This window comes from Larimichthys crocea, chromosome III (assembly GCF_000972845.2).
Source record: "Larimichthys crocea isolate SSNF chromosome III, L_crocea_2.0, whole genome shotgun sequence".
Lineage (NCBI taxonomy): Eukaryota > Metazoa > Chordata > Actinopteri > Sciaenidae > Larimichthys > Larimichthys crocea.
In genome coordinates, this window is record NC_040013.1 from 1,989,495 (window position 1) to 2,010,709 (window position 21,215).

Genomic DNA, 21,215 nt, shown 5'->3' on the forward strand with positions numbered 1-21,215 from the left:
GAGTGTGTGTGTGTGTGTGTGTGTGTGTGTGTGTCCATTCATTTGCATTAAAACAGAGCGACAAACACCACCCCACGTTTGATGGATCGGTTGAAGTTCAGAGCGACGCAGGGCCCTTTTTACCGAGTCCTCCTCTCTGAGATGTACATACAATGTGAAGGTCTGAAGTGATTTCTGTTTGTTTTGTTAAATTCTATATTTTATCGCTTTTGTAGACATTTTTTTTTTTTTTTGTTGTGGGAAGAAAAAAAAATAAATAAAAGAAATTTTATGGGTGCATTTCTGCCTCGTTTTTCTGTCTCGCACGCACACGCTTACACTGAGATGTGTTTATTTTAGTACAGTACATTAATCCATTACATTTAAGTTAAATAAACAGTAATTATTGTCTCAATAATCAAAATATTAGTACAAAAAATTGTTATTTAGGCCTTTGTGATGTTTAAATTTCATCCAAAAACAAAGAAAACATCATTTTTATAAGAATAATCCTCCTGATAGTATTTACTTTAAAGAATATGAGCATCATTTGTACAAACTGCAGTGATAAAATCTGTAGTGTCCAGTCACAGGCCGATGATCTGTCTAATCAGAGTCAGTATTTTGTGTTTCCAGGCCGTCGTGTCTCGATACGTGTTGGTAAAAAGTGCATGTGTCTTTTGATGTTTTACTTCCTGAGTCAAAGGTTCCTCTGGTTCCTCTGGTTCCTCGTGTTCCTCTTGTTTCTAGGCCTCGCTGCTGTCCGGACGCTTCCTTAAATCTGAACAACAGAAAACATCAGTTAGCGACGTGTCGTTCCAATAACGCAGTCATTACCACAAGAAAGAGAATACTGACAGGCCTGGGAGAGAGTCCACGCATCCGGCATGAATAATTTGGTTTGATTTGTTGGGAGAAATCTTGGAGAGGACACAAGAAGAGGAAGAGGAAACACAACGCACCTTTGAAATATCAAAACAACTGTGTGTGAGTGTTGGTGTTGGTGTGTTTGTTTGTTTCCGAGCGGTTATCCTCTAGATGCCAGTATCGTGCCTACCCAGAGACGTTAATTAATAGCTAATCAAAGCTAATGTCTCAGCAGCACAAAGACATGATTAATACGTAATCAAAGGCCGTGCAGCACAACGCACAAAGCAGGGCCCGCCCCTGCGCCTCCAACACTACTGTTGTTATAGAAATAAACGAACACTCGCGGCTTAATTAGCTGGCTGTCGGTGTGTGTTGTCTTCATTTGAAGTTGTCTGGGATTTATCTCGGCGCCAACGCCGGCCTCCCGAGTGACGACACAGAGGTGACATACGCGCATAGAGACACGAATCCTGACAGAAAAATCTTTTGTATACGCCGAGGAATGAAAACAAAAACTGTATTTTAACAAAGTTAACATCCTCTCACACACACACACACAGCAGGGTTAAACATTTCGGACCTGTCAGGCCGAGTCTGCGACAGCAGGCGCTGCAGGAGTGTTTCTGCAGGAAACCTTTGACGGCAGCGTCTCCGAGGTTATCGGGACCGAAGAGCATCTCACCCCGGCTGACACTGCAGCAGGGTCAGAGGAGAGTCAGAGTCAGAGTCAGAGTCAGAGTCAGTTCTTAACTTAACAAAATCAGAAGAACACATTAACGTGTCGGCGTATTGAACCTTTGATCGTCTGCCATAATCACTGTTGGATCAGTCAGCGTCTCTCCGACTCCTGCCATGAAAAGAAGACAAATAAATAAAGATACAAACTCACACACACACACACACACACACAGAAAAGGAGTCTACCTTGTATGTCGAGCACCACGAGCTCTCTGCACGAGTACTCGTACGTCCAATGAGAGAACGCGAGCAGCGTTTCCTCCAACGAACAGCAAGGGGCGATCTCCTCTCCTGTGTTGTTGTTGTACTTCCTGAAGTCGCCGGACATGTTCCTCTCGATGGTCAGCCACTGGCCGTTTGAATGCCAGAGGACCAGCGAGACGTCCAGAAACCTGGAGGAGAATCAGGCGATGAGGTGCATGCACAGACACATGCATGCAAACACAAGAAAGAAAACACACCTCGGCGAGTGGTGCATGTCGTCGGGTTTGACCTGGTTGAACACATGCATCATCTTCTGGGCGGCTCTCTGCTGCTGGATCTCCTTCGAGGATGTCAAACAGAGGATGATGATAAAGTTAAAGCCGGTGCAATGTCACAGACGACTCCTCGGTGCTTCCCCGTCCATGTGTTCTTCACTCACTCACCCTCAAACAAAGCTGCAGCGCCGTGCTCCCATGGAAGTACCTCTGCCAGGCACGAACCACCTCGGACCTAAAGGCTTTGACCACGTACACCAGACCAGGTTTGAGCACGTTCTGTTCTGCCCATGTGCACAGCACCCTGCAGCCCTGCCGCAGACCCCCATCCAGAGAGCCCTCCTCGCTGGAGAGGGGCTGCAGCATGGCAGACAGGCCTCGTGAGGACCAAGAGGAGGCTGTGTTGGACTCAGAAGGCACCTCCTCCAGGGAGTAGATGCTCACCTCTTCACCTCCTGCAGACGGTGAAGAAAACAGTGAATGGAAAGAAATTCAGGACGGGGAATAAACAAGACGCAAGGTGACAGTTACCCATGATGGAAACAGGCGTGAAGGGAATGTTGTGAGCCAGTCGCATCAGGTTGTTTCTCTCCATCGCTGTTAAAAAACGACACAGGAGCTTTTTCATCCGAACAGATAATTCAAGGTAGAAACGGCTTCAGATCTAGTGCAGCACTTACCTGAATAGTGCGGGTACAAGTTTTCTGTGGACTGGAACGGGGAGCTCTTCACTGGAGGACGCAGAACAAAACACACAAGCGGTGAATCTCTCGATAAATGAACTTTAGAAACATGCATGTTCAGAAATACCTTCAGGAGCGACCCCGCTCTGTAACCTGAAACACACACGCACATAAAAACAGCATTTAATCCTTCAGTCTCTGAGTGTTTTGACAATCGTGGATATCAAGGCTGACTTACGAAGACCTCCGGCTCATTGATATGGCCCAGCTGTTCCAGGCTGAGTGAGTCGGGCTCCACATGTCCTGAAGGCCACCGCAAAGATCACTGTTACATCACACACTGAATATATGTTACACAATATTTCTAATGTTTCCACAGGGGCAGAGGTTTACCTGATGGGAAAACATTTGTTTCTGCAACAAATCCATCGGTTCGAAGTCTGAAACAAACATTTAAATCTTTCAGATAAATAACTCGTTTATTGTATCACATTTAAGTCGGACAGTAGTGCTGCCTTACTGAGCTGATTGAGGCTGGTTGAAGCTGACCAACATCGAGCTTCTCCTCTCAGCCGGCGGCACCTTCTCCAGCAGGCGTCAGACAGGTGGGACTGCACGGCGACCTGTTTGAAACCAACATGTCCGAGTTCAGACAGAGAGTCACAGTCGATGGCGGGTCATGAATGTGTGCGCGCTCTCGTGTCACGTTACAGGGTCTGGACTGCTCTCTTGTATCTTCACCGTCTTCCTGTTCTGGTTTTTGCCTCTGCTGTCTGTGTGGGTGAAGTCAGAGGACCTGGACCACTCTGCAGAAACAACAAACACACGACATGAAGTGTTCAGATGGACATACAGTCGGACAGTTCTGGTTCCAGTCCAGCTCGTAGCAGTACCTCTGTCCCCGCTGCACTGTAGTGACGTGTCGTCCCTAAAACTCCTCCCACAAGACAAACCCTCTTTGCTCATTGGTTCGTTCAGAGGACTGAGGGGCGTCCCGGAGAAAGTGATGTTCTCCACGCTGGACGACAGAGACCTGCAGTAGCCGTAGGGACGGTCTCTGGACATACACGCCCACCTGGGGGGTTTCACAGGTCTTCCCCATTGGCTGAAAGGTCTGGACCGAGAACTTGGTTGGCCTTCGTCGTCAGTAAACGCAGGATTGACCAAACCCTCGGAGATGTCTTGAGGGTCAGACAGAAGGCCGGCGGTGCTGGAGGCTTTGGATACCGTATCAGACAGTTTCCTTTCCTCCCCCTGCTCCTCCTCCTCCTCTTCTTCTTCCTCCTCTTCCATGGAAGATTCCTCCTGATTGGGATACAGGTGTGAGTCCAGAGTTTATGATGTGATAACTGTCCCTGCAGCATTAAAATCAAACAGTACTGACCTCCTTCGGTCCTTCCTCAGTCTCCTCAGCGTGTCCTTGTCTTCCTCCTCTGCTGCCCCTGGCTCCGACGTGGCTCTTCAGCAGAGAGGGCGGCATGCTTTTACACGACTTGGCCATGACTCGCCGCACGTTAAGTACATCGCAGTCCGCTCCGCTCCTGTGCGGGAGGGTCCAGCTGTGGGGGAGGATGTGGCAGGACGCCGCGATGGGTCGACACTGAGCCAGGCACGCCTCCTCCTGATGTCGGCTGTCAGAAGCAGAGAGCAGAGTGAGGGTGTCCACGGCCAGCGCCGAGAGGTCCTGGAGTTGGCCCAGCTGACCGTCCAAGTCCGACAGGCTGTTCTGGATGAAGTTGACCTTCTCTGAGACCTCGGCCGCCATCGTGCACATCTCTTCTGTTCTAGTGGAACAAAAACAGAAAATATTAGTGAGTAGGTTCACAAAATCAGCAGTAGGTGGCACCGATTCTCCAGCGTCTCTGCTCGCTGTCATTTTGGCAGTGGCTCAGGAGGTCGAGCGGCTCTTTCACCAATCAGATGATCGGTGGTTTGATCAGCAGTCGGCACCTTTGCATGGCAGCCAACGCCATCAGTGTATGAATGTATGTATGGATGGGTGAATGAGATGGTTAGAAGACTAGAAAGGCGCTTTATAAGTACAGTGAATAGTAATAATCACATCCACATGGGGTATTGACGACAGAAGGATCCATCGGGGTTGTTATAGTCAGAAGTTTTGGATCTGGCATGGAGACGAGCCAACAGAACACATGTTCTTATGTCACACAGAGCCCCCAGGACTAACTCTACAACACTGACTTCATCCTGTGCAGGCACCCGGGTGAAATCTAAAAGGCCAGTCGGTAGCTGGCAGTCGTGATTCTGCCGGAGAGGAAACAGACAGCAGGAACAAAAGCTGCAGGGTCACAGCTTTAACTGCACATCACTACACCGCTGCTTCGTACGAATTAACGAGAATACGAATCCAACCTTTCAGCTGTGGCTCTGATCCTGTTGATCTGACTGCTGTCCTGTCCGTCGCTCCTCTCGTGGAAGTAGGCCTGCACACATTTCTCCTCGAACTCGTGGAGCTTCTTACGATCCTCGTGGCCCAGAAGGAGCTCTGACAGAGACGGGGAGAAACAGGTTCATTGTTGGACTCATGCTGTGAGCAGATAAATGCTGAATCACACATACACACTACAGTACTCACTGAGTCCTGTGCCTCGCTCCTCCCGCTCAGCGCCTCCCTTACATCTCCGGTAGATGACTCTCAAAGCTGAGGTCACGTGACTGAGGACGATCAGAGGCGGAGGCAGCCACGGCCTCTCCTGATAGGTCATGATGTAGCGGTAACGGTTGTACTTCCACAGCTTATTGGACGTCGACGCCATGTCAAAGTAGATGTTGCTGTTATGGAGAAGACGACATTTGTTTAAATAAAAGAAACTCTCTGTTCAGTTATTTTATTTCATGTTTTATGAACATGCTTACTTAAAAAATGCAATGAGAATGTTGACCATGATGATGTACTGGAAGAACATGTAGACAGCCTGGAGGAAGGGCGTGAGGAAGGAAGCAGGAGGACACGAAACGCCGTCGCCACACACTGTTAACACACACACACACACACACACACACACACACACACAGATTAATACCTTCTTTAAACACGTGAATACAGCGTCACATCTTTCACAGCTCGTAAATGTGATCAGAATATGTTTGTTAACAATTTAATATTATTACATTTGTTAAATATTTAATATGTGATTCTAAACTTTGATCAAAGACAGAGTAACTAAAAACCAAAACTTGTTTTTCGTCTTTTAAACCCAAACTTTTACTTTAAAGTCGCTCCGTGCCTACAGGACATGAGAGCTACGTTACTGGTTGATTAATCGATTAGTTAACTATAAAAATTTAATTAAATTAAAACTATTTTGATCATCGATTAATCGCCAATTTCGTTAATTTTTAAGAAAACAATTCTTCCAATTCCAAATTCTTCTTCTCACATGTGAATATTTTCTGGTTTATGAAATTTTAACATTTAAATTTTAAACTCAGAGAGTTCCCATGAAAAGAACAGGCCAGGCATTGACGAGGTTAGAGATGATTATTAACAGTTTTGTGTTTCCTCTTTAAAGATTTTTGGTATTTTAACTGTCGACTCGTCGAGGTAATCTTCAGAAATGTCCCTCCAAGCTTTTGGAGCAGTAGACTGGCTCGATATTTGCTTAATTCAAACCATAGAATCATTACGATGACCCACAGACCTATCTCTGTGGCGTACACCTCTCCATAGATCATCCAGTACGGCATGAAGACCACGTCTCGGGCTAGGCTCCAGGACGGCTCCTCGTCTGGAGACAGGATGGCCTTCCTGGACACCCCGAAGCTCAGCAGCACTATCGCCATCATCACCACGATGAAGAACATGTTGCGGGTCTGAGAGGAGAGAGAGGAGTGACCACATGAACTCTTCTCCACTTTCTTCCACTTCAACAAGCAAAGAACAGCCTCCACCCACCATCTTAGTGATCATGGTGAGGTAAGGGCCCGCATGCTGATTGACAGCCAGCAGATCCAACACCCTGACGAACCAGAAGATGATGTCCAGGCAGTAACTGATACGTCCTGCCTTCCAGTACGGATCGTTATGCCAACGCAACGCCAGTCCGGCCAGGAAGAGGAGGATGGCGATGAAATCTGAAATGTTCCAGTACTCTGAGAACCAGATCTTCAGCTTCTGGCTCAGCTTCCTCGGCTCAGACATGAGCACCTAACCAAGAGGTAAAACAGCTGAATGATTACAAAGGAGAGAGGAGAAATAAAAAAGAGAACTCTCTATCCGCTCTCTCACCTCTCTGGTTTTCTCCACCGCAGTGGACAGGATGTAAGCTATGACGAGCCATTCCTGAACACTGGGCCGGTCCTCCATCTTCACCAGGACGACGTAGGAGAACAGCATGAGAAAGGCCAGGTAGGACATCTAAGGTGGAAAATTCAGAGAGCGACATGGAGAGATGAGAAAACATATACCGCCTCAAAAGTTTGGAATGAAAGCTCGTAAATATTATTATTATTTCTACTTGAATTAACAATTTCTGCGCTTAAAACTCGAAAATCGAAGAATCCTCCATTCACAGCTTTGCAGACTTTTGTCGAGGTAATCTTCAGACAGAAATGTCGCTCCAAGCTTTTGAAGTAGTAGAGTAAAACCATATAATCATGCTGCTTCTGCAGCAGCTCGATAAAGTGGCGAAAAGAGTTCCTCTATCCAAAGAAACAAACAAGAACCATAAATGAACCTGCAGATCCAAAGAGACGGTTCTCAGGTGTTTTCTAATGATGAATTTGCCTTTTCCAACAACACTAGTCGAGGTCTAGACGATGTTTCTGATCAATTTTACATCATTTTTTATTAAGAAAGTTGAATTTCCTTCAGAAACGGGAATTCCAAACTTTTAAACAAATAGAAACTCACTTCACATTCATGATACAAACACATGCACACCACCTACTGTGTGAAACCAGAACTTGACAACAGGAGCTGTGTAGAACTCGTAGAGCCTCGTGATCCAGGACAGACAATGAACGGTCACAGAGGACACAGTTTCTGACACAGGACCGAGACATTTGTCACAGAAAGACGGGCCTCGCTCTGCATCCTGAAGAAGAAGGAGACGAGACAACAACAACACTGAGGCTGTGAGGATTTCACTTCCAGTTTTAAAAAACGGTGCTGGATGACTACTGGAGCTTTACCGTGTGATCAGTTTCCTCGTGAGCTGGTACTGACTTTGCAGTGTCAAGTCCAAACAGCATTGCCTCATGGGACTGCGGCACGTGGCACATCTCAGCTTTGCTTTTAAACTCCAGGACTAAGATGGCAGGGGGCAGAAGAAGGCTCCAGATAATCTGAAAGACAAAAAACAAATCGTGTTTTCAGGTGAAAACAGTGAATGAAAAGACTTGAAAGATGCATTTCAATTCACCTTCAGGTGGGAGTTTTTCCTCATGTTGAGCGGACCAGTCCAGAGATCTGTGAGCAGGGTCTGTGTGCAGGAGTGTGACACGAATGGTCTGTGACACGAGGAGACAGCCATCTGCAGACAGGTGAAGTGGCTCCATGCCTCCATCTCTGAAGTCAGCAGCTTCATGGCCATCTGCTCGTTCTGACGAAACGCACAGTCCAACACGTCCACGGCCAGCCGACCGAACTCGCTGAGACGCAGACGGGACATATCGTATGCAGGATATGTTTAAACTCATTAAACAAGCGTAAAAACGAATGCAACTCACAGTGAATATGTCTTGAACCGCTCTGCCATGTTGTCGTCCATGCTGCTCTGACGGGCTTCGAAAGCCATGGAGCGGTAAAGCTTACAGGCCACCGTGGCACGTGCCAGCGCCTCTTCGCCATGCTGCCAAAGGAACAGAGCCATCTGCTGCCGCTGGTGGAGCACGGCCCACACGAACAGGTCGTTGAAGTTGAAGGCAACCAGCAGCGGAGGGTCACCAAGGCCGGGGCTCAGCGTGATCTCTGGACTGCTCCCGGGGGACTCACCCTGCTCCTGGACGTTAAGATAGACAGATGATTCTTATACAATAAAATGTACAAGAGGTGTCTACTGCATGGCAGGACAGTATCACCCATATCCCTCACCAACCTTGGGTTTGTACGGCTGAGCGGTTCTGAAGAACTGCAGGTTCTGGGGACTCCTGACCCTGCTCGAGTTGAGTATTAACCCCCGTCTCTGTTTAGACAAAGAGGTGGAGCTGTCCCGTCGACCATCCTGAACACAAGAACACAAGAACAGAGTCAAACCATCAAACGAGTCCAAACAGGGCGGACGAAAACAAGAGCTCCGACTGTGGACGCTCACCTTGTCCTGCAGGCGGACGTACGCGGCTCTGAAGTGTTTCCGTGTGTAGGTGCTGCGGTACGCTCCTCCTATGAGGTACTCTATCACCAGGCCGATGTCGATGAGAGAAAGACGGTAACCTATGGGAAGAGAAGTCTGCACACAGGTACAGCAAACACACACATGCTTTATGTATCAGTATCTATGCCTACAGTGTACATGAAGGCAGTGGTGTCTGTGGTGTCACCTGTTTCACATCTTCTACGAGGTGGTGGAGGAAACGGTCCGTCTGCGCCTGCGGCTGCAGAGAGACATTTGTATTATAATTATTCAGAGAGAACAAGTAAACAGAAAATCAACAAATCGACTTTTTAACACAGCTGCATACGCAGCAGCGGCTCTGGGACCCTTAGCTCGTTTCTTAGGGGGACTTATTATCCCGGAGTTATGAATAAATAAACAGGCTTTAATACACAGAAGATAAAGGCAGCGTGGAGAGAGCCAAGAAGTGCGAGCGCACTGATGATAAAGAGTCTTGTGATCTCGAAGCATCCTAAAACAACAACCGGGGGGGAGAAAGAAAAACCCCTGAATGTGATCGACCAGGAAACACTTACAGCGCGTTATTGTGATTTCAATCAAAGACACACTTTTGGAAATTTGTACTTCGAGTCGCAAAAACAAAGGAATTGAATTTCTTCTGTCTGTGCAGCAAAAACACAAAGAGCAAAACAAACACGAGTGGATGAAAGTAAAAGATGTGAATCAATTCAGTGTTCTGTTTATATTCCTGACCAATGAGATGCCCTGAAGGAGACGGATGAATATATCATAATAACCGTGTTATAGAGCTCCTCCAGGCGATCCACAGTGAGGAAGCGGCTCATGGTCATGCCGTTGTCGATGAGCAGTTTGACAAAACTGACCCGATCCATCACCACGGCGTCCAGCATGGCCTGCTCCAAGGAACCCACCTGCACGTACAAGGATCACACGGCTTTTTAAGGGTAATATTCAAGCACTTTCAAAAAACATAAATGCGAACAATAAAGTTCATGCATATGTGCAGAAATCACTCTGTCGTCACTTTGTTGTGTTTTTATCATGATTATTCGATGCAAACAAACAAAAATAAGAATGGGATTGTTGTGTTGATACATTGAGCATTTTTCAAGGACTATCTTCTAAACTAAGCCCTTTCCAGATTTTCAAGGCTTTGTACAAACCCTGCATATATCAGCTAGATTGAGTGAAATTATGTAAAATATTTCGCTGTAATATTCCTGTAGTGGGTCAAGCTGTCTCACCTGCCAGTGCTGTCCGTACACCAGGACATCTTTCTGTGCGATGTCCGCCCTGTCCCAGGCCAGAGCCATGCTGAGCTGCTCTGCAGGACTCGCCTTGGTGCCTGTTCATCACACAGGACAGAAGACAGACGACAGGACAGGAGACAGACGACAGGACAGAGCTGACGTTTGGGGTGAACTTTCAGCGTCAGGTTTGTGAACGACGTGATTGTCGATTCAAAGTGTGAGAAAATGTTTTGAATTAAAAACAGGTTGCAATTCTTTATAAAGAAAGAAAGAAAGAAAGAAAGAAAGAAGTAACCATGGTGATTTTTATAAATGAGACCCTGGGTCGAACACAAAGGGTTGTTTGCTCCAGACCAGGCAGTCCTGCTTGCACAATAGTGAGTCTAAAACAGGTGATTTCTACCTGTGGTTTTTCCTGCTGACACATGTCAAAACGTCTACCTTTGAGAGTAGTTGTCAGAATGGCTGCATCGGGCGTCATGTGCTCCTCTGACTCTGAGTCAAAGATGGTTATCTGTCGACATAATGACACAATGTGAGCTGCCGACGTGTTGACTCACAACACACACGATCCAAACCATGGTGTTCCACTCACAGACTGCCTGTGAGCCATGCACTGCAGGAGGAGGCTGTAGAGCTGAGAGGCCTCCGCTCTGTCGACTCCGAACACATTCCCGATCCTGACGAGGAAGTCCTCCCTAATGTCGGCGTCCAACTGCCTGCAAAAAGCAGCGACGACTGCGGGTTAGACTTTTTCTTTGCGAGGTGTGAGATCCATCAGAGTGAGCGTGCGTACCTGTCAACAGCAGTCTGCTTGTGTAGGAAGGCGAGCAGGTCGGCAGCCCTGCCGGATCCCTCAAACACAAACACCGGCACAGGGGGAACGCTGCTCACATACTCCAACACATTGGAGATAATGGCCGGGCCTCCCTCCACCACCACACACACCACAGGCACTCCTTGGTTCAGGCCTACAAAGGAGGGAGGAGAGGACGATCAGTCACAGCAGACACTCGTCTCAGTTCCCCACGCACGCCGTGACTCACGAGGGTGTATCTTCTGTAGCTGGATGTGTTTCTCGAGCTTCTGCCTGACGCCTTGTTGGCAGCCGTGTTTCCCCAGCGTTCCATCGTCCACCAACAGGAAGTGAGAGTGGAAACCATTAAGACAGGCCCTCTTGCTCAGAGGGTTCCCCAGCGGCTGGTAGGGCCTGAACACCTGGAGCAGGAGTCAGTCATAGTAAAACAAAAACACTTGGACGTGTTCGTGATGGAATCTCATTGAATAAATATTGGTACTCACATCTCGACCGATCAGGCTTGTGTTGTTGTCAATGACTCCCCACGGCGTGATGCCGACTGTGTTTCTCTTCCTCAGGTCAGGGCCCCCGAATGTTTTCTGCGCCTCGCCCACGTACTTAGATACACCTGGAGAGTTCGTACGGAGCAGCTGAATGCACAGCAAATATACAGCTCAGCAGGATAAATAGATAAATCAGCTGACCTGAGACAGGCTTCAAACACGCCGTCTCTGTGTGACTGCAAACAAACCTGCAGATCACACCCAGGGACGCTGAAATCGTCACACAGCCCGAGAACATGAACAGAACATACTTCATAAACGTACAGGCCATTCAAAAATAAACCCTTTGCCAAACTGTGACTTGAGGTTTACAGCTTTTGGAGGAAGGTAACAGTGACTTTGTCTAACCTGTACCTCTGGAGCCGACTCTCCTTTTGCTCAATGACGACTCACATTTGGGGCTGAATGAGAAACAACGAAAGGTTTGGCTGGCTGGTAGTACAACGTTGGCTACCTCCTCACAAACTGTACGCCAAGAAATGGCTGGAATACTTTCAGGATGTGGTCGTGTTAGAGCTGTCTACAGCTCGGGGGAATAAAGCCAAAAGTTTGACACTGGACTCACGGAAGAGAGCCGCTTCGGCTATAACGGACCTGCTCAGCTGAGAATAAAGGCAAACAGTAGGAATGTAAGTTAGACCGAGAGGGGAGGGAGGGGTGTGTTAATAATGTGAAATTATAATTTCAATAAAACAGTTGTTCACAAAAAAAAAAGAAATAAACCTTTTGGTATCTGAACTTTAACGCTGGCACACCAGAACAGCCGTTTCACACTGATTAAAGTGGAAACAGACAATTATTTCTAAGTGGTATGATTCTTTGTATTGTAGCTACAGAGACGGCATCGACCTTCGCTCTGTGAAAAAACGATCAACACCACTTTGGAAATAAGAGAGAAGCATGTTCAGTGCAGCTCTGCTCATCATCTGCATTTAATCCACTCTACTGTACTGGTGAGTACATTGTCTGTGTACATGTACATGGGTGTGTCTAGGTCCTGTATATAGCAGTATGATAGATTGTCTGTTCATTTTGATTGATTTGATTGGCAAACTGTGACAGTCACAAGCTTGTTTCTCTGCCCTTTGAGCCACCACTGTCTAAATAACACAGCCTGAGTAACGTCTCTAAAGGTTAGAAGAAAACATCAGGAAGAAAAGTGTGCTTGTTTATTAATTTAGTCTACGATAAGTCTCATAAATGGAAGACAGGTTAGTAATCTGAGTACACATCAGACACCCGAGATCCAGAGAAGATTTATCGACCCACCGACCTGTATTAATGCCGTCAGTGAGTATCCACGCCCCTGTGCTGAGGGCGGCCGTCATCAGCCCTTTGCTGAACGCCTGCTCGACTTTCGGGGGCAGGCTGAAGTTTTCTGAGCCTCCCTGGACGGTCAGTAGTAACTTGGGTCTCTCCATCTGCCACTCCCTCAGCATCAGCTGGAGCAGCGCCTCCGGCTTCGAGTCCACCGCCACACGGACATACTGGACGGGAAACACAAAGGGAACTGTTGGGGACTCTGTGTGTTTTCCTCTGGTACTGATACTATCTCACACGATAACAAAGCGAAGCTCGTTTATGCCAAAACGTCGGTTTGCTTATTGAGCAAACAAACAAACACATATCCTGTTGGACTCACTGACCTTGGCCCGGCAGACCCGTGTGGCAGTGTCCTCAAAGTCCACGATCCCGTAGGCATTTGTGGGACTGGCTTTGGTGTGAAGCTCGACGGACCAGTCCTCTTCTTCCAGGTCCTGTCCGGGTCCAGGATGAAGCGATACGGGGGGAGGGGACTCTTTCCAAGAGTGTTCCCCCATCAAGCGCCCACAGCAGCATCTAGCCAATGGAAAGATTATGTAAGGGAGGTTTGTTTGTCCACACAGAAACATTGTTCACTTGTCACTCGTCATGTTATTACTATAATAAAAAAGCAGGTATGATTTATGGATACCTGCCAGGTGGCTACACCCTTCCTCTTCGCCTCCCTCTGTCCTGTCTACTAACTTCCACATCATGTCTTTATTTGTTCAATACAAGATAACACAAACTAAAGCCTCCTTAAGCCACTTTCCTAAAAAGATGATTTAAACTAGAGTGGAAAAACAAAGGGTGTAGGAAAAAATGACAGTAATAATAAGTGCTTCACTGGAATTGTGGGGGTGGAGTGTAAGAGGGGGGAAAGAAGACACAATAAAAAAATCATAATTATACCTGATTAAATTTTGGCACACTTGACACACTGGAGCACATCTGCAAGAAACAGGAAATAACAAATTACAAAGAATCGGCATGATCTCTATTCCTGGAAGTGAGGGCTGCATGCCAAATAGTTTAGCTCTCAGAAAAATGTTCTTTCCATCCATCGGCTGCTGTTAATATTACACTCTGTAACCATGCCGTATTTCTTCTGAGAATCATAAAGTCTTGTACTTTACAGCCTTATCAACACCATCACACTCCTGTGTTTACCTGTGTAGGTCCCGAGAGGAAGGGATAAACTTCACACACTCTCTCTTGAGGAATGTTTCCTCAATCCAAGACTTCCGTGGCTGGAATAAAAGAAGAGAAAATGTTCACTTACAGTAAAACAGATTCACGAGCAGGCTATGCATCATATGTTCTCAGCTGTCTCATCCTCAAGCATTACAAGAGACAGCAGTTCCTGAAAGAGATGGGATCAGTGACCTTCTCAGTGAAGCTCATTGCAGTGCCAGCAGCAGCAGCAGCAGCAGCAGCAGCAGCCTACATGCTGGACTGGAACAAACTGTAGGACCCGCCCTGCCGAAGAAACCGGAACTGCACTCTTAAAAAACACAGACGGGATGTGAGGTACACCACTCTTCTCTAAGTCCTCCTCCCCCTGATCTTGTGGAGCTTTGTTGGTAGGAAACATACACACATCCCCTTCCTGAGATTAGTACACATGGCTGGGAGCTGTGCTGTGCTCCACACTGTGTAAACAGCTGATGGAGCTCACAGTGTTTCTACAATAAATCTATTTCTTCATAGACCTCACAAGGAATGGTATGATGCCACATTAATCAGCTCAATCACAAAACGATCAGCCGAGTATAACAGAGTAGCTCAAACACTTCAGTGCTGCAAAGTTTTTAGTCTTTTCAGCAAACATTTTGCAAAACGTATTTTAAAAAATTAAATACATTCCTGCACAAAACTGTACACAATCAGAAAAATGTTTGTTTTCACATACCAGGAATTTGTCTTGGTGTAATTGGTGCATAACAAACATTAAGTAAAAATATAAGATAAAAAAATCTGTGTATTAATATAAATATAAAAGAGCTGAGCAGTTGTGCAGAAATATATAAAGTATTCAGCAGGGATTGTGCATATGCAGAATATTTAAAATGTGCAAGATATTAATCAAACTGAGGTAGACCAACATGATGATGAAATGAAGTTACAAGAAGTTTGAGGCGTCTCTGAAACGCTGAGGCTGATCATGCCGTGTGTTTGTATCAGTATTTATGTCGATTTTATTGCAACTTGCCGTGTATTTTTACAAGTTTGGGTCTCTGGGAGACACCAAACTTCTTTTTTTGGGGTCTTGAGGTGAAAAATTCCGGATGTCCTGATCTGGACTAGAGCTTTTCAGAGTTTCAGGGTCAACTCGGTGAATGGAAATGAAAACATATCACACAGAAGAGCCTAAATGAGTGTGATTTGAGGGGAAATTGACAGATTTTAACACTTTCCCAGAGCAATAAATAAGTCATGAAAGAGCTTTTTATGTATTTGTGTTGTGTACGTTGTGTCAAACAGCATTATTAGGCTATGTTGAGCATCTATTAGATCACATAATTTAACAAGACATCCAGGAATGAAGTCAAGTATAAGTGGGTGTGAGGGGAAAACAGTCAGACAGGATCAGGGATTGCAGAAACTCGTAGCAGGCGTGTCTGTACCTGCAGAATGTAACCGCTGTGAAACAATCAGGAAATAACTTTTTATTTCTCTGGTTAACCGTTTAATCAAAGCCGGTGCTCGCTCTCTGTTATTGTTACTCTATGTCTCTGGACACAAATCAAATTAAACTTCTTCGTGTCATTATTTTGCGGTGTACATTGCGAGTCGGACTCAGATTTAGAAGCTGGGTACATGGAATAAATAAAGTCAGAACACACACACACTGGTAGATTATCAGCGTTTAGTGTGTGCGGATCATGACGTGGAGTTTCCCAAAACTTTGATCTGGATCAACTTCTCTGCCGCGCGCTGTTTTTTTGCAGCGTTGCTGAAACGCACCTGATCCTGTCTGAACCTCCGCTCAGACTTGGAAAATACCTGATAGACAAACATAACATCATTAAACTCAATTTCTACCACAGTTATTATTATTATGTCATTGCCCCCATTAAATAAGAGTTGAATATTTAGAATAAAACAGACATTTCCCAAAGAAATACTGTGGTTTAAGTAGAAATAATTAACTAAACTTTTATAGTGCCAATAGGTTAAAGTTTAGTTACATATTTATCTAGGTTACATGTTTAAGTCAGCGAGCCTAACTTAGCTATTTGCTAACGACAGATCATAATTTAATAAGCGAGTTATCGTTGCATTAAAGATAATTGTACACACTCAGAAACAAGGTGGCCTCCTCAGCAGATACAAACATGAAGTATAAGTTTGAACAGAACTCACCATGGCTGAAGACTGGAGCTCAAACATGTGAGTGTCACCTCGACATCTTCACTCCTCTGACAACACTGAGAGCTTTTATCAGCCGCAGGTCCAAAGGGCACAGAGTGTTTCCAAGAGGCCTTGAGGAGTCCATGACCTCCTCCTTCAAACACAGACCTCCTCCTTCAAACACAGACCTCCTCCTTCAGTGAGTCAGGACTCATATTTCAGGATTCCAGGACTTCAGACACATTCGAGACTGATACTTTGTACAATTCTTCTATACTTTTGTCACTTTAAGAGTAAAAAAGCTATCATGACTGCACCATCACTGCTACCACAGTACAAATACTTTAGTGCATTACCTGTACACACGGTCACTTACTTACTCTTTATCCTCAGTCTAGAGGAAGTGGCTGATATCAAGAAATCCTACCAGTGGCTGGATAATGCAGGACTGACAGACAGCACAGAGGCACTAATCATGGCAGCACAAGAACAGGTCATAAGCACAAGAGCCATAGAGGCCAGGATCTACCAGAGTAGATCAGACCCAAGATGCAGACTGTGCAAAGAAGCCCCTGAGACAGTCCAGCACATAGTAGCAGGGTGTAAGATGCTGGATCAGCGTACATGGAGAGGCAAAAGACAGGAACATCTGCAACCAGTATGGAATAGAAGTACCCAAATCCCGATGGGCCATACCACAGAAGGTGGCTGAGAACAACAGGGCCAAGGTTCTGTGGGACTTCAGCTTCCAGACTGACAAACAGGTCCTGGCTAACCAGCCGGACATAGTGGTGGTGGACAAAGAGCAGAAGAGGGTGGTGGTGATAGATGTGGTGATCCCAGCTGACGCCAACATCAGGAAGAAGGAACATGAGAAACTTGAGAAGTATCAAGGGTTGAAAGAGCAGCTGGAACGGATGTGGAAGGTCAAGGGTTGCGTGCAAACACGTGCACACCTGCAGTACATGTATATTGAGGCATACACCTTAACTTCTTCAGCTCCTCTGCCGCCGTTTTTACAATGCTGGTTGTCCCTCACCTTCAGACGACCACTGAGGACAAGAAGTCCTCTTCTGAGTTCACCAGACATTTTATATTAGCACGTATAAAACTGAGTCCTCTTCCTCTGCAGTTCCTGGTATTGCACTAAAGTATTTGTACTGTGGTAGCAGTCATGATAGCTTTTTTGCTCTTAAAGTGACAAGTGTATAGAAGAATTGTACAAAGTATCGATTGTGTCTCGAAGTCCTGAAGTCTTAGTCCTACAGTGTAGTACACTAATACACACTTGCTGGCACATTTCATTGAACCGTTGACCCTCGGTATGGAGGGAAGAGAATAATTTTAAAGTAAACAGCAATAAAATGAGACATGTGCAGTGATTGGTAATGATTTGCATCAGTAACATGCAATAAAAGTTAACACAGAACACACTGAAGCCTTTGATATGGTGTTTTTAAAAATGTATTTGTATTTCCCGTAACATCTACAACAACAGTTACACCAAACAACACGCTCTGAACGACAGGGTTTATAATATGAACTGATATGAACTTTTCATACCTCATTTCTTTAACAACATTGTATAAACTGTAGAGAACACTAAGTAGGGGTTCTGCACAACACAAAAAATGTTGGACACCAGGTTGTTTGAAGCGACTATCTACAATTTGAGGATGGACGAACTCTTCGCAGCGGTTTACAAAGAGGTTTTGGTCCCCGCTGTAAGAACAGTTATTGCTGCCGCGCAGATCTCGCTGTTACTTCGCCCAATTCACCGAGATATTCCCCCCAGCATGAGGCTCACTTACTGCAGCCTACGTCAGTCTGATGGGGCTACCACGGCAGTCTGCAACATCAGGTTGTTACACCTCACCTGGATGCAATTTCAAGCAACCTTCGAATGTGTTTTTTGGACGTGTGTACCTGCTGGACAGCAACACATGTTTTCGTGCTGACGTCAGGACAGTAAAACACCTTCAGGTCTCCATGGCGTCAGAAGAAGAGCTGACTTTTGACTTGTCTTTTGTTTGGGAATGATCGTCGGCATCTTCTAGCAGTGACAGGTCGAGTTCAGGTAACGGGGTCCTCCAGTACTGGAAGGAGTTGTAAGTGCAGTCTTCAGTGTTGGCGTCTTCATCGGCCTGATGAGCGACGAGAACGTCAGGTTTATTTACAGAGCACAGACACAGGACAAGACAGACATTGGAGGATATAAGTAAATAAATTAGAGCAGAGGATATCTTGATTAAATCCTTGAATCGATAATAAAAATATAAACCGGTAACGTCTCCATGAGAAGATAAAGAAAAGACGCGTTTTAAAGCTATCAGTCAAGGAAGAGAGATTAATATTAACATCTTGCAGCGTCATAAAATGTAGTCCTACATCTCAACGCGGTCCATTACCGACTTGATGCTCTACTTCACACGGTCAAAAACTTGTAAGGATCCATAACTATATCAACAAAGCTTATCCACACTTACTTTCCTGTGTCCATGTGCACTCAAACTGTTGTAAAATGCAACAAACTGAACTGAACAGAACATCAGCAACCTCTATTCAACATATACACTGATTTTACACAAAAATAACCAAACCATTAACCAAATCAGGTAAGTTATGTGAGTCTTAAAGAGCTAATGTTAACATTTTAGACTAGTACACACCAACCAATAGATGCTTTAAAGTAATACTAGTATTAGAATTGTTCATGCTGCCTTACTAGGACACAACAAACATATTGTTAATGGAGTAACAGCCGAGCTTTTCCTTCTATAAGTCAAAATATCTGCTGTGAAAAGGATCTATTGTTATATTTCTTAGAGTGCCTGCTTTACCTTTGTAATTATTAGACAGGGCCCAACATCAACATAGGGCGAACTGGCTTAAAGTGATCAAATACACACTGCATATACTAAAAAATCTAAAAAATAATACTGGAATTAACCTAAAAAACAACTCAATAGTGAAACAAATAGCTAATCTGGATGAATTTTGAGATTATTGCCTCTGAATGTTGCACCAGAGATGATTTTTAAGAACCTTTAATGCAACACAACATGTTAGATCTCTAACAGGCTTGTGTGCCATCCTTTGTCTTCTGCTCGTACCGTTAAACTAAACTTCTTTTCACTTTCAAGATATGGTTGGACGTGCACGAGCCGTGGTTAACGGCTGAGATTTTCCTTCTAGAAGTCAAAAAGGTCTGTTGTCATATCTACTACAGGTGCCTGCTTTGCCTTTGTCACTATTAGGTAAGTCACACACTCACAGGGAAGTCTGAAAACACAGTTAAACTTTGGGCAATCAGTTTATGGTGATGATGATGATGATGATTATCTGCAACTTTATGGGTTTACTAGCCAATCTTAAAGTCCTGTAATTAATCTGTAAGAGTTTGAACTGAAGAGCTGAATAGATGACCTCACAACACTGAACTTTTGCCTCTAATATTCATTCATTCAACACTCGATATTTTAGCATTAAGTTATTATTCATATATGTACTCAACTTCTATCAAAAGACCTCAAAAGTGAGACTTTACAACACCTGCACCTGATCATGTTGTAGTCTCTTGTTCATGTCAACCATTGCTATTTTTTGTTCTTGTTTGTTTTTTGTTATTTTTGTTGTTGTTATTTTAAGTTTATGTTCTACCTTAGTACTTGTTTTGTAAATCTGCACATTCTTAAATCTGCACGTTCTACTTTAGTACTTTTTGTAAATATGTACAAGTGAATTTCCCCGTTGTGGGATAAATAAAGTATAAAAGTAAAAGTAAAGTAAAGTAAAGTAAAGTAAAAAAGGTGCTTAACAGGTGAGAGATGTTGTGACTTCAGGTGGAGCTCTATAGCAGGTGAGCGGTGACACCTAGTGGCCGTTTGCTGCCACTACACCATCTAAACTGCCTTTACGAAAGTGAAAGAGTGAAAACAGCACACCTGTGCTCTGTTCTCTGTAACTTACCTGATCATCTTCTTTAGCAGTGACAGTCTCTGAGACCGTGGAGTCCTCCCGAGGTCGTTTCTTGGAGCCTGGACGCTCCTGGAAACTTCCACAAGTCTGAACATTTGCTGCGTGTGTGGCCTTGAGATAAAGACCCGCTGCTGCTGCTTCTTCTCCGGGCTGCTCCTCAGAGTAGTGCGGCCTCTTTCTGGAGCGGCTGCCCAGCAGAGCCAGCAGGGACTCCGGGCTCACAGCTCCGGTCGGAACCACGCTGCCCGGCTGCATGTGAACGCTGCAGCATCTTTTGGAGGGAGAGCCGTGCAGGAGGACGGAGGAGGAGCAGGAGTCCTCGGCTCGTCTCTTCGCCATGAGGGAGAGCGGAGTGTCGGCCAACACACACACAGGCTGCTGCAAGGACTGTGCAGGACTGTGCAAGACTCTGCAGGACTCTGCAGGACTCTGACTGCAGCTGCTGGTCAATGCTAACGTGTTGAGGAGGTGGATGCGTGCAGGTCCAGTCAGCAAAACATCCAGCACCGGTAGTAAAACTATCGCGAGAAGGAGTCAATCATCGGACCAATCGGAGGAGGGCTCTGCTGTCTGTCCCCGCCCCCAGCCTGCAGCCTGCAGCCGGGTTCATTCATGATAATCTGTGCCTCCACCTTCCACACACACAGGTTATCATAACACAGGTCTGACAGCTGGTTTTAAATCATCTCTGGGTGCAGAATCCAAAACTGATCTCAGTTTTTCTCTGTAACTTAACAGACATGTGCTTGTTTCCACTAAAGTCACAGTCCAATGATCTTTTTGGGGACACCAAACTCAACTGTTCACGTGTTCCTTTGGTCCACATCTGTAAACTCTCCACACACTGCTTGCACACTTTGTGAGGGGCCCATGTCTTGTTGTCTTGATCACAGAGTTTTACTT

The 21,215-nt window shown here is 45.5% G+C and overlaps 2 protein-coding genes across 2 annotated transcripts; both read right to left on the reverse strand.

The window, feature by feature from the left end:
* Positions 1-234: 234 nt before the first annotated feature.
* trpm6 (transient receptor potential cation channel, subfamily M, member 6) lies at positions 235-16,417 on the reverse strand. The gene is made up of 40 exons (XM_027277694.1): positions 16,347-16,417; positions 14,151-14,230; positions 13,893-13,931; positions 13,325-13,517; positions 12,952-13,165; positions 11,619-11,743; positions 11,363-11,534; positions 11,113-11,287; positions 10,912-11,035; positions 10,758-10,830; positions 10,311-10,411; positions 9,843-9,977; positions 9,251-9,304; positions 9,025-9,159; positions 8,809-8,934; positions 8,441-8,712; positions 8,134-8,362; positions 7,904-8,056; positions 7,660-7,806; positions 6,999-7,127; positions 6,666-6,917; positions 6,412-6,583; positions 5,627-5,741; positions 5,346-5,542; positions 5,123-5,255; positions 4,134-4,533; positions 3,643-4,054; positions 3,461-3,555; positions 3,270-3,372; positions 3,143-3,189; positions 2,988-3,052; positions 2,877-2,902; positions 2,747-2,797; positions 2,598-2,663; positions 2,235-2,521; positions 2,049-2,131; positions 1,774-1,979; positions 1,645-1,696; positions 1,430-1,542; positions 235-760 (listed from the first exon to the last, which is right to left on the reverse strand). The coding sequence occupies exons 1-40, from the start codon at positions 16,371-16,373 to the stop codon at positions 726-728; spliced, it is 5,613 nt and encodes a 1,870-aa protein (XP_027133495.1). The 5' UTR covers positions 16,374-16,417; the 3' UTR covers positions 235-725.
* A 1,825-nt stretch (positions 16,418-18,242) lies between these two features.
* On the reverse strand, positions 18,243-21,084 carry wu:fa19b12 (hypothetical protein). Its single transcript, XM_010729440.3, has 2 exons — positions 20,304-21,084; positions 18,243-18,478 (listed from the first exon to the last, which is right to left on the reverse strand). The coding sequence occupies exons 1-2, from the start codon at positions 20,649-20,651 to the stop codon at positions 18,314-18,316; spliced, it is 513 nt and encodes a 170-aa protein (XP_010727742.2). The 5' UTR covers positions 20,652-21,084; the 3' UTR covers positions 18,243-18,313.
* Between the last annotated feature and the right edge of the window lie 131 nt (positions 21,085-21,215).